This window comes from Haliotis rufescens, unplaced genomic scaffold (genome assembly GCF_023055435.1).
Source record: "Haliotis rufescens isolate VD_foot unplaced genomic scaffold, xgHalRufe1.0.p SCAF_43, whole genome shotgun sequence".
Classification (NCBI taxonomy): Eukaryota; Metazoa; Mollusca; class Gastropoda; order Lepetellida; family Haliotidae; genus Haliotis; species Haliotis rufescens.
This window is the reverse complement of record NW_025964146.1, coordinates 3,223,580-3,241,710: the sequence shown is the minus strand read 5'-3', so window position 1 is coordinate 3,241,710 and position 18,131 is coordinate 3,223,580. Positions and strand designations below refer to the sequence as shown.

Genomic DNA, 18,131 nt, shown 5'->3' with positions numbered 1-18,131 from the left:
GAATGAATGGGGAGGTGGGCATCTTCCTGCGGCAAAGGTGTTAACTGACTTAATAAAAGTCCAGTTCATAAGTCAGTTCCCACCTTTGCCGCGGGAAGAGTGAGTGAGTGAATATGGTTTTACGCCGCTTTTAGCAATATTACAGCAATATCACGGCGGGGGACACCAGAAATGGGCTTCACACATTGTACCCATGTCGGGATTCGAACCCGGGTCTTCGGCGTGACGAGCGAACGCTTTAACCACTAGGCTACCCGACCGCCCCTGCCGCGGGCAGATGGGAGGAGGGTTGAGTACTTCTGATGTAAAGAGGTAGCGTTTTGTGTATCATTACAATGATATCTATTGTTTCTATGATCCTTGCAAGTTCAATACCTCCATTACATCATTGCCAGAATACACCAGAAACATAGGAGGCCCTGTCAGTGTAGTTGACAGTAGAATCTTAAATTCTGGTGATTCCATCCATCAATAGTTCTTTCCAATCCTAAAGGTGTAACAAACTATCAAATCACTTGAAAACTCTGTGTACGCTTGCCTTCAGGTGAGGTGAAATGAGGTTTAACGTCGCGTCCAAGATTATTGTACTTATATAGCGATGTGCATGTACGTGTGGGTGTGGCTGCTGGTACTAGTCCGGACTGATGCCGATTTTATAGTGCTAGCCCAGTGAGATACCATGCCGCAGTTTAACATGAATACCCCACTCAGACACAGTATACTGACTCCGAGCTGACCTGTCCTTGTATTAGCCCCTTAATGCCGAGCACCAAGCACCATCTTTTAACATTCTTTTGGTATGACGCTGCCAGGGATCGAACCCCGGACCTTCCTCTCTCCAGACGGATCTCTACCACTAGACCACGGAGCAACCAAATAGTCTTCAAGACAGAGGACGTCCCTACACTTCAAGACAGAGGACGTCCAACACTTCAAGACAGAGGACGTCCCTACACTTCAAGACAGAGGACATCCAACACTTCAAGACAGAGGACGTCCCTACACTTCAAGACAGAGGACGTCCAACACTTCAAGACAGAGGACGTCCCTACACTTCAAGACAGTGAGTGAGTGAGTGAGTTTGGTTTTACGCCGCTTTTAGCAATATTCCAGCAATATCACGGCGGGGGACACCAGAAATGGGCTTCACACATTGTACCCATGTCGGGATTCAAACCCGGGTCTTCGGCGTGACAGCGAACGCTTTAACCACTAGGCTACCCGACCGCCCACTTCAAGACAGAGGACATCCAACACTTCAAGACAGAGGACGTCCCTACACTTCAAGACAGAGGACGTCCTACACCTCAAGCAGGAAGGATGAGGGTCTCCTGTCATCATGATTTGCAAGTTGAGGGAGAGGCCGAGGACACATGTTAAAATGAACAGGATTTAAACCCATGACGAGTACTTCCTTGTTTGACTGCCATGCATGTAGATGTTTGCATAAATGACAGTAGAGTAACTCTTAGTTCAGACGTGGGTCATAACCAGGGAAATCCCTGTGCTATATTTAGAATTCCGAACACTCTTCAGTTTTAGAGGCATGATTTTGTATCATGTGACTGTCATGTGATATCAACACGCAGACATGCATCTGACAGCTGTCAACACCTCGCACTAGGGCTGGGTTGGGTAACTCTGGTACCCAGATCGAGTGGGTACTGTAAGGACCCGGGTACCCACAGGACTACCCAGCCCCGTGGTTAGTGACGTGATGTATTGTTTCATGACAAAAAATCACTATAAAACTACATTGACAATTTAAACGACAATTTAAAGTCTCTAATGTTCGCTTTTCTTTATGACTATGAACCTGTTCCTTCTGACTTAAATATGTTTGAACAAAGCTAAAACTTAAGTCAACTTCAGTGTGACCACATCGTTTTATACGTGTATCTAAAAACATTCTGCCAGGGCTACTGTCAAACTATTCCAAATCGGACATTTTGTACCTATCTCTTGACACCAACAGCGGGTACCCGGGTAGTAAATTTGGACTCGTCCCAGCCCTACCTCGCACAATGGATTCTGTAGAATCTGACCAGACCTTGCTCCTGGTCCAGCTTGTGTCAGATTAATAGACTGATTAATAAGTGATTTCAGCAATCTGTTGCAAATTAGATGTGAGATTGTCGGATTAATGGGTCTAAATACCACTGATGCCATCGGTTCCCATCATTAGTATCTGCATAATAACGAGTGTCAGGAGTTTGGGCAGCAGGAACCAAAAGTTGGATGTATACGCTAACTGGATTTACACTTAATACGTCCAATTTGTAAAGAATTAGAGTTATATTAATTGGATCGTTATTTCTGTGACCAAGATGATTGTGTTGCTGGAAAATGAAAATGCCTCTTCATCTTTTAACGTGCTATCTATTTTCCAAGACTCCATGACGTCACAACCACAGTCGCAAAGGTCATGGACAAACGTGATTTCCCGACACAAATTAATTACCCAGCATGCCGGGCTCTGGTCCAGCTTGTTGATGAGCGGAAGGCAATCAGCAAGGGCAAGTGTGGGCCAGGAGTTACGTCACAGATGAAAAAGGAGGCATAGGGGGAGGTCGCAGCATTTCTTTAACATCAATGCTGCATTTCTGAATGTGATTAGGTAGACAGAGGACTGCAAAAAGAGATGGTACAATAGCCATACCAAATCAAGGCAGGACACATATCACAAGCAGCAGATCCTGGCACCAAAGGGAGGAAACTCTGCACATCGAGTTGTCTTCCAAAGTGAAGACACAAGACAAACTGGAAACACAGTGGCAACTCGGCCCTGGTGGGGCAGGATATGTTCACCTTTTTGCGAACACCATGTGTCATCACTATTTGATAGTGATTTATAAACAAATGCTTATTCTCATGATAATACAGTCGGAATCGTACAATGGACTCTGCTTTTAGTAGAGGTTTCTTATGATCATGGAAATGTTTATGGATCCATCAAAGACGCATCAAAAACTTTTCTCAGGAGCATCAATATCAATTATACTGCTGATCCATCTTGCCCATTATTCTCCACCACACTGTTATTTTAGAAATAAACGACAACTAGGAGTTGTTTGTCGTACAATTAAACACTGCTGGGAGAATAAACAACGAGGGGCACAGGTGGGTATTTCCTGAAATATTCTCACAATCCTCACGTCGATTACCTGTACATTTTCTCCCAATACCAATTGTCATATCTCTCCCACTTTTGGATGCGATCGTTCAGCCATCGCCTTTATCTGCCTGGCCCTGCTACATCTGTGGGGAACAACTCACTAGACACTCCCTTCTAAAAAAGTAACATTGTCAATTGGGCTGGGACTAGTACCGAGTAGGACCTGGGTACCCACAGGACTACCCGGACCCGAGGTTAGTCACCTGATTATATTGTTTAATGGCAAAAATTATCTAGAACTCTATGGTTACACTATAAGGGACAAATGTTCACATTTCTTTCCTTCTGACTTTATATGTTTGCATAAAGATAAAACTTAAGTCAACTTCAGTGATGCATGACCAGATCATTTTATACCTGTATCTAAATACATTTTGACAGGAGTATGGTCAAAGGTTTCCTAATGGACATTTTGTACCTATCTCTTGAGACCTACAGTGGGTACCCGGGTAGTAAATTTGGACCCGTCCCAGCCCTAGTTACCAAACATATGACGTCATCAAGTTGCGAGCACATGTTCCAATCTCCAGAAATGACGTCATGACAGAACAAAGTTTTATACCACACCTCGTTCTTCTTTGCGATTTATCGTGTAGCTATCGTATATATCCTGATACAGTTCTGTGCCTCATCCTTTTTCATGACATCAGTTCCAGATTGATATAAAAATCAATTCCAGACATGATTGCATTTCTCAAGAACATCCCACCTGAAGGTGCCTGTATTGGGTCGATTTCCACACACTGATAACTGTGTTTGTGAAACCATCAAGACACATCAAAGACATATGCAAGACTAAACAAGAGATATCAAAGACATATCAAAGAGGTACCAGTGTGCTGATCAAAAACTTTTCTCAGGCGCATCAATATTCATAGGTAGTTAATTGATCAAGACAATGTTAATTGATCTGTAAATTGCTCCTCATGTTGTGAATGCAGGTGTGTTTGTTGTGTCAACAAAGCAATGAGTGGCATCCGCTAATGCCTACACTGACAAACACCTAACCGTGTTAAATTACCAATTTATGCGCAGGTGGTTTTCTCAACCTTGAAATAAAGTGATGTAGTCCAACTTGGTCTAGGGCCTTCGTTCGCATTATTACATTAAAATGGTTACATATCTGGTTGTCATTGAACAAGACTTTATCATCCAAAACTGGCTCCCACAGGAGATATCGCTTGGATGAGATCAAGCGATATCTACACTAGATATCGCTGCAATGAAATTACATCACAATGCTTTGCAGACTATTGTGACGTCACTGGTTACCATGACATCACAATCAAATGACATCACTAATGGCCCTGCTACTGAAGCTGTTAGCAGTACTTTTTACACTGAAGACACTGCTAATTACTGTTCACAAATTGAAAAAGTTGGAAGAATGATGTTGGATGATAAATAAAATCTCACTCTCGTGTCTTTTGACATCAAATATATCAACACTCGTTGATAAAAGTGGCAAAAATCCTCGGCAAGCCTTGGAATTTTTCCACTTTTATCAACTCGTGTTGATATATTTGATATCAAAAGACACTCGGGTGAGATTCTCTATATCTTCGTTCTGAGAGATCACAACTCCCATAACTTAGCACAAACATACGACACTCGTAGCGCTGAGGTTGTTTTGTACAATGGCACCCTGGCAAAGTAGCCACTTTCAAAACACGTTCTCTTGCTGTCCACATCATACACATAAACCCTACCTCCCATGGTTCGCCATTTCACAGTGTGTTGCGACCTGTAAAGATCCGAGTTAGAATAGGTCTTCAGCAACCCATGCTTGCCATAAAAGCCGACTAACGTGATCGTGTAATTTGTTTGTTGGTTTGTTTGTTCAACACTGCACTCAGCAATATTCCAGCTATATGACGGGGGTCTGTATATAATCGAGTCTGGACCAGACAATCCAGTGATTGACATCATAAGCATCAATCCACGCAATTGGGATACGATGACATGCATCAACCAAGTCAGCGAGCCTGACCACCCGATGGAAGTAGTCAATTCTGTTACAATTGTTATATTTGGGATAACACTTTCTTAGTAAAGTACAGATTCTCGTACTTTTTGGGGTTGAGTCCCATCCGGGATTCGAACCCACACTCCCAGAGTGAGGCACCTAATGACCAGCACACGCAGTCAACAATCTAACCCACTCAGCCAGCAAAGCTTCCAGCCAATTCTGGATCCTAAGATGGCTGATCATACAAACAAGACATAGTTCAGTCAAGTCCCGTCAATCCCACATAGTTCAGTCAATTTAAGTCCTGTCAATCCCACATAGTTCAGTCAAGTCCCGTCAATCCCACATAGTTCAGTCAAGTCCTGTCAATCCCTCATAGTTCAGTCAAGTCCTGTCAATCCCTCATAGTTCAGTCAAGTCCTGTCAATCCCACATAGTTCAGTCAAGTCCTGTCAATCCCATATGGTTCAGACAAGTCCTGTCAATCCCTCATAGTTCAGTCAAGTCCTGTCAATCCCACATAGTTCAGTCAAGTCCTGTCAATCCCACATAGTTCAGTCAAGTCCCGTCAATCCCACATAGTTCAGACAAGTCCCGTCAATCCCACATAGTTCAGACAAGTCCCGTCAATCCCACATAGTTCAGTCAAGTCCTGTCAATCCCTCATAGTTCAGTCAAGTCCTGTCAATCCCTCATAGTTCAGTCAAGTCCTGTCAATCCCACATAGTTCAGTCAAGTCCTGTCAATCCCATATGGTTCAGACAAGTCCTGTCAATCCCACATAGTTCAGTCAAGTCCTGTCAATCCCACATAGTTCAGTCAAGTCCTGTCAATCCCTCATAGTTCAGTCAAGTCCTGTCAATCCCTCATAGTTCAGTCAAGTCCTGTCAATCCCACATAGTTCAGTCAAGTCCTGTCAATCCCACATAGTTCAGTCAAGTCCTGTCAATCCCTCATAGTTCAGTCAAGTCCTGTCAATCCCACATAGTTCAGTCAAGTCCTGACAATCCCACATAGTTCAGTCAAGTCCTGTCAATCCTTCATAGTTCAGTCAAGTCCTGTCAATCCCTCATAGTTCAGTCAAGTCCTGTCAATCCCTCATAGTTCAGTCAAGTCCTGTCAATCCCACATGGTTCAGTCAAGTCCCGTCAATCCCATATGGTTCAGACAAGTCCTGTCAATCCCTCATAGTTCAGTCAAGTCCTGTCAATCCCTCATAGTTCAGTCAAGTCCTGTCAATCCCTCATAGTTCAGTCAAGTCCTGTCAATCCCTCATAGTTCAGTCAAGTCCTGTCAATCCCACATAGTTCAGTCAAGTCCTGTCAATCCCACATAGTTCAGTCAAGTCCTGTCAATCCCACATAGTTCAGTCAAGTCCTGTCAATCCCTCATAGTTCAGTCAAGTCCCGTCAATCCCTCATAGTTCAGTCAAGTCCTGTCAATCCCACATTGTTAGTTGCATAAGATTATGTTGAAATAACGAGTATGACGGATAAATAAAATTGAGTATTATCGATGTTCGTTATCGAAAATCCGACACCTACACAACAGATACCAATGACACATAAACGTTGTAATGAAATAATTAGTATCATTAGTTGAATGTGTTTTCTAATTATGCTACCTCGAAAAGGTTAACACAGGGTATTCTAAACGACAGTTACAGCTTGTGTGATGATAAGCCATAGAGTCAACACCGGGACTAAACACCAAAAAGTACGAGAATCTGTACCTTACGAAGAAAATGAGATCCCAAATATTACATTTGTTACATTTGACAACTTTCTAAATGGCATTGTGTGTTCAAACTGGTCACTGTGTCGGATGAATAGACTGATTAATAAGGGATTTCAGCAATCTGTTGCAAATTAGGTGTGAGACTGTCGGATTAATGGGTCTAAATAGCACTGATGCCATCGGTTCCCATCATTAGTATCGGAATAATAACGAGTGTCGGATCAACTGGACTGTATTTGCAGAGTTTGGGCAGCAGGAACCAAAAGTTGGATGTATACGCCAACTGGATTTACACTTAATATGACCAATTTGTAAAGAATTAGAGTTACATTAATTGGATCGTTATTTCTGTGACCAAGACGATTGTGTTGCTGGAAAATGATAATGCCTCTTCATCTTTTAACGTGCTATCTATTTTCCAAGACTCCATGACGTCACAACCACAGTCGCAAAGGTCATGGACAAACGTGATTTCCTGACACAAATTAATTACCAAGCATGCCGGTGACCACACTGAACTGAACAGAACCTCCTCGGCAAGTTTATTTTCAAACAAAATGTTTGTTCCTGGCGTGTTGCTAATGACAACGATACCTTCCAGATGAGCTGATAATCAGTGAGGAAGCCCAGAGGAACAAATAGGTTCTTTCATTTTGTCAGGAATAATCTACCATGTGATTGATCAACAAGTTCGGATGTCAAGCTGTAGACTCCATGTGCTGCATCGTGACAAATTACTTGATAACACGTATCGCCTGGATCACCTGGATCACCTGTATGGACTAATTAAGACATGGCGCCTATGGTATTTACCAATAATTCAGACATGGGGCCCATGATCATTACCTGTAATTTAGTGCTGAATGTAGATCTGTGTGCATGTGGTGTTATGAACTGTTATATACCATTAATGTGACACATTACTTGAGTTTGTCTTCTTTATTTTCTGTGTGGCCGTCATGACTTTTTTGCTGTAGACGTTATGACTTTCTCTTGTGGCCGTTTTGACTATGGGTTGTGGCTGTTTTGACCTCTTTCTGTGGCCGTTTTGACTTGACCTTTTGAGGCCATTCTGACATGAAGCCATTTTGACCTACTCCCATGTAATTCAGATATTGTGCCAGTGGTACTCACCGGTAATTCTTCACTGCAGGTGAGGTGAGGTGAGGTGAGGTGAGGTGAGGTGAGGTGAGGTGAGGTGAGGTAAAGTGAAATGGGGTTTAATGTCGCTTGTAAGATAAGATCGCACTTACATAGTGACGTGCATGCATGTGTGAGTGTGTTTGTTCTCGCCCAGAGTAATACTGGTTTTATAGTGCTAGCCCACAGAGATATCATGCCAGTTTAACATGGACTCAGATACAGTATGCTGACTCCAAACTGACCAGTCCTTGATTTATCCCAATATGCCGAGCACAGGCAAGGTAACAACAAGTACCATCTTTTAACATCATTTGGTATTATGTGGCCAGCAATCGATCCATCCATCTGCTCTCCTTCATCTTAAGACAGTAATACAGCTCTATAGCTGGCCCATCTGTTATCAAAATCCTGAAGGAGTCCTCCTTTGCAGACAAGTTTAAAGTATTCTCACAATCATTGAAATTTTAATTTTCTTTTTCTGTGAGGCTGTCTTTTTCCTGCTGTTTTTAGCAAAATTCCAGTGTGTTTCACTTATGGTGCTCATGTTGGGAATCAAACCTGGACCCTCGCAGTGATGAACAACACTTTGACCATCAGTAGTTTGAGACACTTGTGACAACAGACATAGTGGCCAGTTTGACAACCTGAATCTTATTTTCATAAATAATTTCTTTCAACCAACATTAACATCTGGCAATGTTTCAACAAAAGTTTTGTCTAAATTGTGTGTCATCATATGAAAAGGATGGCCGAGTGGTGTAAGCTTTTGTTCATCACACTGAAGAGCCAGGTTCAGTTCCCTATAGGTACAACACAACCCATACCAAATATCCCCAACTAAGATAACGCTGGATTACTTCTTAAAACAGAATAAAACCCAACTCACTCACTCATCCAAAGGTGAGTGACTGAGTGAGTATGGTTTTACGCCGCTTTTAGCAATATCCCAGCAATATCACGGCAGGGGACACCAGAAATGGGCTTCACACATTGTACCCATGTCGGGAATCAAACCCAGGTCTTCGGCGTGATAATGATTAAATATTTCCAGATTTATATAACAACCCATCACCATGGACTAGCTGATTGCCGATCTGTATTCTCACTGAACTGAAAATGAAGGTAAAAAGAAATCACCCATCAAAACTTGTCTCAACTTTTTAACAGAAATAACAATTTCCGTTACTGCCGAGCATGTCTGTTTTCAACTGTGTACAGCTATTATTATGTCGTTAATGAGCAATTATGATATGCTGTCTTCCTCAAGACTGATACCAGGAGTTGACCTGGCAAACAATACCTTTTGAAATCAATATATTATCTGTGATTCGATGTCGTTGTCTGGATGGTTGCTACGCGTCCACGCCAACAACATGTTTCTAAGGGGAGACCACAGTTTATGTCAACAAGCTGTATTTACAGGCAGTGGAAAAGTCAGTTAATGTGTACAAAACTGAGGGCTTAAAAATGCCATAGGTTTTCAGGAACAAATATCAGGCCATTGAGACAATAACAATTCCTGGGAATCCATGTAGTTAAGTAAGTGGTGAGAGAATTGAACTGTAGGTGACATGAACGCATGAGCGATGAGCCTATTATTCATGAGTGATTGAGTTGCACTTTACACTGCTCTTTGCATTATTCCAGCAATATCACCTAATATGGTACCCATGTTGGGAATCAAACCCAGGCCTTCGGAGTGATGAGCAAACACTTCAACCCCTAAGCTACCCAACCACCTCTCCTAATCAGAAAGATTCTGGTATGCAGGCCACTGACAAGTAGGGGGAGTTCAACTGTTTGATGTAAGTTAAAAAGCTGAATTTCAGAGGTTTGGGGATGAAAGGGTTACTGGGTCTGCAAGTGTTCCAAAATTAACTTGTCAGACATTTTTCAAGCCAATGATTAAAGACTATTACCATGTGTATCACCATATGTTTACTCTGCAACTGAACACGATAAATACCAGAAAGATCTACCAGCTCAAGAAACTTCCTTGCATGCTGTGTTGGTGTTGGTGGTGGTGGTGGTGGTGGCGGGGGTGTTGGTGTTGGTGTTGGTGGTGTTGCTGCAGGTGGTGGTGGTGTTGCTGGTGGTGTTGTTGTTGGTGGTGGTGGTGTTGCAGGTGGTGCTGGATTTGCTGGTGTTGGTGTTGTTTGTGTTGGTGGTTGTGGTTGTGGTATTGGTGCGTCTGATGGAGTGTCTGTTCTTGTTCTGGGGCGTCTGATGGAGTGTCTGTTCTTGTTCTGGGGTGTCTGATGGAGTGTCTGTTCTTGTTCTGGGGTGTCTGATGGAGTGTCTGTTCTTGTTCTGGGGTGTCTGATGGAGTGTCTGTTCTTGTTCTGGTGCATCTGATGGAGTGTCTGTTCTTGTTCTGGGGTGTCTGATGGAGTGTCTGTTCTTGTTCTGGGATGTCTGATGGAGTGTCTGTTATTGTTCTGGGATGTCTGATGGAGTGTCTGTTCTTGTTCTGGGGTGTCTGATGGAGTGTCTGTTATTGTTCTGGGATGTCTGATGGAGTGTCTGTTCTTGTTCTGGGATGATTGATGGAGTGTCTGTTCTTGTTCTGGGATGTCTGATGGAGTGTCTGTTATTGTTCTGGGATGTCTGATGGAGTGTCTGTTATTGTTCTGGTGCATCTGATGGAGTGTCTGTTCTTGTTCTGGGGTGTCTGATGGAGTGTCTGTTATTGTTCTGGGGTGTCTGATGGAGTGTCTGTTATTGTTCTCGGATGTCTGATGGAGTGTCTGTTATTGTTCTGGGGTGTCTGATGGAGTGTCTGTTCTTGTTCTGGGATGTCTGATGGAGTGTCTGTTCTTGTTCTGGGATGTCTGATGGAGTGTCTGTTCTTGTTCTGGGGTGTCTGATGGAGTGTCTGTTCTTGTTCTGGGGCATCTGATGGAGTGTCTGTTCTTGTTCTGGGGTGTCTGATGGAGTGTCTGTTCTTGTTCTGGGGTGTCTGATGAAGTGTCTGTTATTGTTCTGGGGTGTCTGATGGAGTGTCTGTTATTGTTCTGGGGTGTCTGATGGAGTGTCTGTTCTTGTTCTGGGGTGTCTGATGGAGTGTCTGTTCTTGTTCTGGGATGTCTGATGGAGGGTCTGTTATTGTTCTGGGGTGTCTGATGGAGTGTCTGTTCTTGTTCTGGTGCATCTGATGGAGTGTCTGTTATTGTTCTGGGATGTCTGATGGAGTGTCTGTTCTTGTTCTGGGGTGTCTGATGGAGTGTCTGTTATTGTTCTGGGGTTTTTGATGGAGAGTCTGTTATTGTTCTGGGATGTCTGATGGAGTGTCTGTTCTTGTTCTGGGGTGTCTGATGGAGTGTCTGTTCTTGTTCTGGGATGTCTGATGGAGTGTCTGTTATTGTTCTGGGGTGTCTGATGGAGTGTCTGTTCTTGTTCTGGGATGTCTGATGGAGTGTCTGTTCTTGTTCTGGGATGTCTGATGGAGTGTCTGTTCTTGTTCTGGGATGTCTGATGGAGTGTCTGTTATTGTTCTGGTGCATCTGATGGAGTGTCTGTTCTTGTTCTGGGGTGTCTGATGGAGTGTCTGTTATTGTTCTGGGGTGTCTGATGGAGTGTCTGTTCTTGTTCTGGGGTGTCTGATGGAGTGTCTGTTATTGTTCTGGGGTGTCTGATGGAGTGTCTGTTCTTGTTCTGGGATGTCTGATGGAGTGTCTGTTGATGCTGGTGCCGGTTCTGATACTGGTTCTGATGCTGATTCTGGTGCTGGTGCTAGTGTTACTCCAAAATTGGTGCATTTGTCTTGGTAACAATAATGCAATGGCTTTATGGTTTCTGTAATTTTTGTTCCAAAAATATCATACAGGTGTCATCACTCCAACGGTTTTAAATTGGAACTGTTATGGGACATGATTGGTGAGGCAAGAACAGCTTAAAACAAAAATTACAAAGTCAAGGAATGGTTCCAGTCAATTAGAACATCTACAAGTTCAGGAAAGACAGTCACAAGAACTAAAAATATGAGCCACACTAAGTTGTGATGTTATCTGGGGCAAGTGAGCCTAGGAACAAAGCATGCACAGTTATAACCTAGATGAAAAGGTTATCCATTAACTGAGCAGTGGGAGGCCTAGGTTTCAATCATCTCAGTAGGCTGTCGTCAAACTTCCATGTCTTAGGTCTTGCTTTTCTCCAAGAGGCCCAAGCTAGGAAGAACTCAAAGTGGTGACTGACAGCCAAAACTGTGGTTTACAGAAGAACCAACACTTCCCTTGTAATCTACTTGCAAAGTTGCAAAGTTTAAATCATGTGACTTCAGTAGTTTCAGAGAAATCGTATCCCCATTGCGGACACTATGCATGAAGTACAATTACATGGATGTAGGGTTGTAACTGTGGAAGGACGGACAGCGGACAGACCGACCGACAAAAAATAGCTCTTATATCCCCCGACAAGCCCTGACTTCATGGAGGGGGATGATAATTAGGGCTGGGACGATACAAAAACTGTGCGATCCGATACGTATCACGATACTTGCATGTGCACTTATCTGTGGTGCGTAAGCCATCTTTTTCATAGACAGGATTGCCAAATACCTGGCACACTAACGATTAACAGTTGGCAGTGTCAGGTATGGCGCAATGGATGAAATTATTTACATTTTCACTACTCATTTTCACTAGTAATGAGTGTTTGGTGTAACACTTATTCAAGAAAATATTTAAGGTAAGAATCAATTCTTTTAACTAAGCGTGAGACTGTGATCTATTCTTGTACCGAGAAGTAAAACAATCATGACCCACCGATGCATTGGTGTATCATCTCACCACTAATGATAATCAGTGGCAAAGAAAGATCATCGACACAAACAACCAGAGTGAACGTGATAATATAACACGAAGATGAGATTGGGAATATGCCATCTGATAAATCCTATAGCATTTCAAAACAAACACATCACCAAAGCCTTAATCATTACTTACAAATTACCATCATACTAATTTGAGAAAACTACTAATCGATAGCTTAGGCATATATATGTTACAGGAAACAAGTATAATCAGTGATTAAGTCTAATGACTGAAAATTTCAGTGATTATGTCTAATAACTGATTCACTCGGTGGTCATGTCTAATTACTGAAATCTTCAGTAATTAGACATAATCACTGAAATGAACCAAGGGATTTTATACTTGTTTACTGCCTATTCCTGCCTTGTTTTTATAATGTGTGCTAGTTTTGAAATTAGATTAGCTATCAAAGTACATATATATATATATCTGTGTGCACAGTAACCATAATGAGCTGTTCATCCATCAGGGACTAAAGACAGAACGTGTGTGTGACAGATATACAGAGCTCCAGATGACTTTTTTAGGAATTGAGTTTTTACTCGAGGGTTTCTATTTTAATTTTGGTTACCGTATTCGAGGTAATAAGCGCCCAGGGCGCTCTCAAAATTAGAAACAGGGGGCTCTTATTAGAATATTATTTTGGTGGAAAAAACAGAGTTGAAAGATAAATTTTGTGGTTTATGCTGACGGTCTGAACTGTTTATATACGACAGATATATTTTTCCAGAATTTGATTGCCTATAATTTAGGGTGCATATAACACACGCGTGCGCATTAAACACGAATATATAAGTCTTGTGTACATTGATCAATCGGAAGGGGTGCTAATTGGGATTGTTCACTTATATATATAAAATATATATTGTCAAATATCGCCGTGGGCACTTATTAGAGCGGGGCGCTCATTACGTCGAATACGGTATTACATTTTTCATTGGGTAACCAATATTTTTTCACTCATCTATTCATCACTCTATTGGGTTTTCTCAAAATTAGTGACCATTCAAAAATAAAGATTTAAAAAAAAAGAAATAAGGTTTTATATGTATATAATTGGTTTAAATATATGGGCTTGACTGTTCAAGTTATATAAATTGATAGTGACAGTAAAGTGTCTTTTTTAAAGACTTTACTTATTTCTGGTTAGCAAAATATAAACCCACTGCTTTTAAAAACATCCCATTTCAAATTTTGGGAGTTGGCAAATTTTGCAAACAAAGTTTCAAAGAATGTCTGGCCTCCGATGATATCGACCACGCGTTGTACTGTGGCTTTACGTATGATCCATTTAACCACAACCTGCTCATTCAAGAAAATCTGAGTAACGGACTCAATCCATCACCGAGTCACCTCCATAGCAACAATGGCATCCTGTGTGCATAGCGATATTAATAGCTTCCCTTCAAGACTGCCTCTAGGGCTACAGATTAAACAGATTATCGGAAGTCAGAACAATGAAGAATTACATTTCTAAAGCAACAGATATGACATATTTACTTAGAACATTTCAGAAAATGTATTGATTAGTTGTATTGAAAGAAGTATCAAAACAAAATATTATTAGTTGTGATGAAAATACTCTTTGAAATTATAGAAAAGATTTAGCTTCAGTCCTGTTCATAGCATGTAAAAATAACTATGAATTGGTTGTATTGAAAGTAGCATCAAAGTACAATTGATAGAGACTGTGATGAAAATGCTCTTGGAAACTATTGATAGATCTAGCTTGTAAAAATAAACATGAATTTATGACAACCCAACACTTACAAGGTCACACAAGGAGTGGCAATATTTTCTGGCTGACTGCCAACTCTTAGTTCGAAGACGTAGCTCATGAGACGTGTGCATGACAATCGTAACTCAACTTTATCATCACTTGTGACGCACCGTGATCGTGGAAACACCCAAACAATAAAAAAATTTCCCCCAGGCTAAACCTAAACACATGGGGCTCTGAAGCTCACCTGCAAGCTATAGAATTGTCCTTTACAGTGAGTGTTTGTATGCTTGTTTGTTTGTTTGTTTGTTTGTTTGTTTGTTGTTTAATGCCACACTCAGCAATATTCTAGCTATATGACGGCGGTCTGTAAATAATCAAGTCTGGACCGGACAGTCCTGTGATTGATATTATGAGTATCGATCTATGCAATTGGGATATGATGACATGCATCAACCAAGTCAGTGAGCCTGACCACCCGATCCCTTTAGAGATCTCTTACGACAAGCATGGGTTGCTGAAGACCTTTTCTAACCTGGATCTTCACAAGTGAGTGAGTGAGTTGGGTTTCGTTTGAGGCCGAACAGCCTCTGTGATGTTGGAGGAGTGAGTGAGAGAGTGAGTGAGTTGGGTTTTGTTTGAGGCCGAACAGTCTATGTAATGTTGGATGAGTGAGTGAGAGAGTGAGTGAGTTGGGTTTTGTTTGAGGCCGAACAGTCTCTGTGATGTTGGAGGAGTGAGTGAGTGAGTGAGAGATGTTTCACACCACTTTTAGCAGCATAATGTTGGATGAGAGCTGTAACCACCAATAATAACGTGCACATATCAATGGAAAGGCTCAATATGGAATTCAAACTCACTACCAGATCATGGCACAGATAAGGGAGGTATCACTGCACAGTCATCCACTGTATTAACCAGGGATGGTCAGTGCAGTCTCCTTGCACTAAGCATGCTAAGTGATCTTAGCACTGTGTTTAATGGACCAGCCCAGACCCGTCTATCCTGAACTTACCGCACGAGTTGTTCACTAATAATCTGTCTGTAGTGTCAGCTATTTGTCTGTAGTCATTATTTTCTACCATGCAAGCAGGTGAAATCAACCTCACACGCGTTACTATGAATGAATACCTGTCCCTTCTCTAAGGCAGTAAGACATGGCAACATCTCCTGGTACGAGATGAAATTTTTTTTGTATTGCTGTGTTGATTTGACATACAGTTTTAACAGATTAGTCTTAAGTGACATTGACTGACCAAGGTCATTAGCCTTTTGTCTGGCCATTCGGGCCATCTGCTCGATATTTTTTACCTATAATGCAACAAGTATATTTCTGTCATGCTTGTGGTGGAAATAATTTGGTGCCCATCGTAAAACAGACAGTGAACTATGCCAATTTTAAAAAACAACTGTGCACAGATACCTACTGTATTTCGTTTCAAATAAGAAGTAATATTAATTCATCAGTTAAGAACTTGATTTATTATATGCCTGCTGAAGATACCACTGTTTAATAACAACAAGCTGGTATTACACCAGGGTATGAAACTCCCAAAAATGTCAGCCAGACCACAGGACTGGCTAGCTGAAATACTTGCCAGCCCTGACCAAAACCTGCCTGCCCACTATAATCATATGTTTCTCAGGATAAGCTTACGGGGTTTCTTTTGGGTTACATTTTATCATTCATCTTTACATGTGAATTAATGCTTATCATCAGGAAATATTTAGAATATTTTCACATATGAAATATCACCCGACCGTCGGGCAGGGGGATTTGAAAATCTGGCAGCCCAAGTTGAAATCAACCCGTCCCGGGTCCCGGACGGTCGGGCAGGCAGGTATTTCGAACACTGATTACACAGTGTTTAATACCAAAGCACGTGCTAATATGTACTGCGGGAACTAATGTCACTGACAAATAATGTAAACTCCCAATATCCCTAGGCTTATTTAATGACATTGTGTATGGAGATGATAGATCACCGAGATGAGTTTATGCACACCCAATGACCCCAGCAACCCTGTTGCTAGGCTGACGTCACCTGGCATTGTTTTGCCAGTGGATCTTGCAACAAAATCGTAACAAATTACACCATAGGGTATTATGACATGTTATAAACTTTGTGATGCAGTGTCACCGTTACACAAAGCGACTGTAGCACAACGACAATCACAAGTCTATGGTAAAGTATTGGAGTTACAATCACCTTAGCGCTACGATAGCTTTGTGGAACAGACCCCTTAAATACTAAAATTAGGCTGATGTATGGTATTAATTATATATATGTGTCAACTTATAATGTTTGAAGTAATATTCTGTTAAACTCAGTTGGATAGTGCTGTGAATTGCCTAGATGTCTGCCTATTCACACACAACAGTGAATCAGTTTTTTAAAAAGTCGTAAATAGCCAGAAAAAAAGAAGCACTAAACTCTCCCGTGTAAAACCAATTTTATGAAACTTGTGAATAGTTCTGGTATCTGACTCACAAAATAATCAATATTTAAATGATATTCTTAAAATGAACACATTATGCAACAATTTGGTATGCAGTTCCTACCTGACATTCTCGTGGCGTTGAATGTAGATCTTATGGAACATGGAGTCCTTTGGCTTCCCTGCGATGTCTGCCTTCATCTCCATGGCAACATGACGTGGCAACACAGACAGCAGTAAACGTTCCTACAACACAAGAACAAGGTGTCAAGTACAGACAACAACACAGTGTCAAGTACAGACAACATCACAGTGTCAAGTACAGACAACATCACAGTGTCAAGTACAGACAACATCACACAGTGTCAAGTACTGACAACATCACAGTGTCAAGTACAGACAACATCACAGTGTCAAGTACTGACAACATCACAGTGTCAAGTACTGACAACATCACACAGTGTCAAGTACTGACAACATCACAGTGTCAAGTACTGACAACATCACAGTGTCAAGTACTGACAACATAACACAGTGTCAAGTACTGACAACATCACAGTGTCAAGTACTGACAACATAACACAGTGTCAAGTACTGACAACATCACACAGTGTCAAGTACAGACAACATCACAGTGTCAAGTACTGACAACATCACACAGTGTCAAGTACTGACAACATCACAGTGTCAAGTACTGACAACATCACAGTGTCAAGTACTGACAACATCAGTGTCAAGTACTGACAACATAACACAGTGTCAAGTACTGACAACATCACAGCGTCAAGTACAGACAACATCACAGTGTCAAGTACTGACAACATCACAGTGTCAAGTACAGACAACATCACAGTGTCAAGTAGACAACATAACAGTGTCAAGTACTGACAACATAACAGTGTCAAGTACTGACAACATCACACAGTGTCAAGTACAGACAACATCACAGTGTCAAGTACAGACAACATCACAGTGTCAAGTACAGACAACATCACAGTGTCAAGTACTGACAACATCACAGTGTCAAGTACAGACAACATCACACAGTGTCAAGTACTGACAACATCACAGTGTCAAATACAGACAACATCACAGTCTCAAGTACAGACAACATCACAGTGTCAAGTACTGACAACA

At 41.7% G+C, this 18,131-nt stretch overlaps 1 protein-coding gene across 1 annotated transcript in view; it reads right to left on the bottom strand.

The window, feature by feature from the left end:
• LOC124151151 (adenylate cyclase type 5-like) overlaps window positions 1-18,131 on the bottom strand; it is an 87,706-nt gene that overhangs the window by 33,473 nt on the left and 36,102 nt on the right. The window contains exon 4 of the mRNA XM_048382978.1: window positions 17,119-17,240. Within this exon, the coding sequence (XP_048238935.1) occupies window positions 17,119-17,240 (122 nt within the window). The remainder of the gene's footprint in view (window positions 1-17,118; window positions 17,241-18,131) is intronic.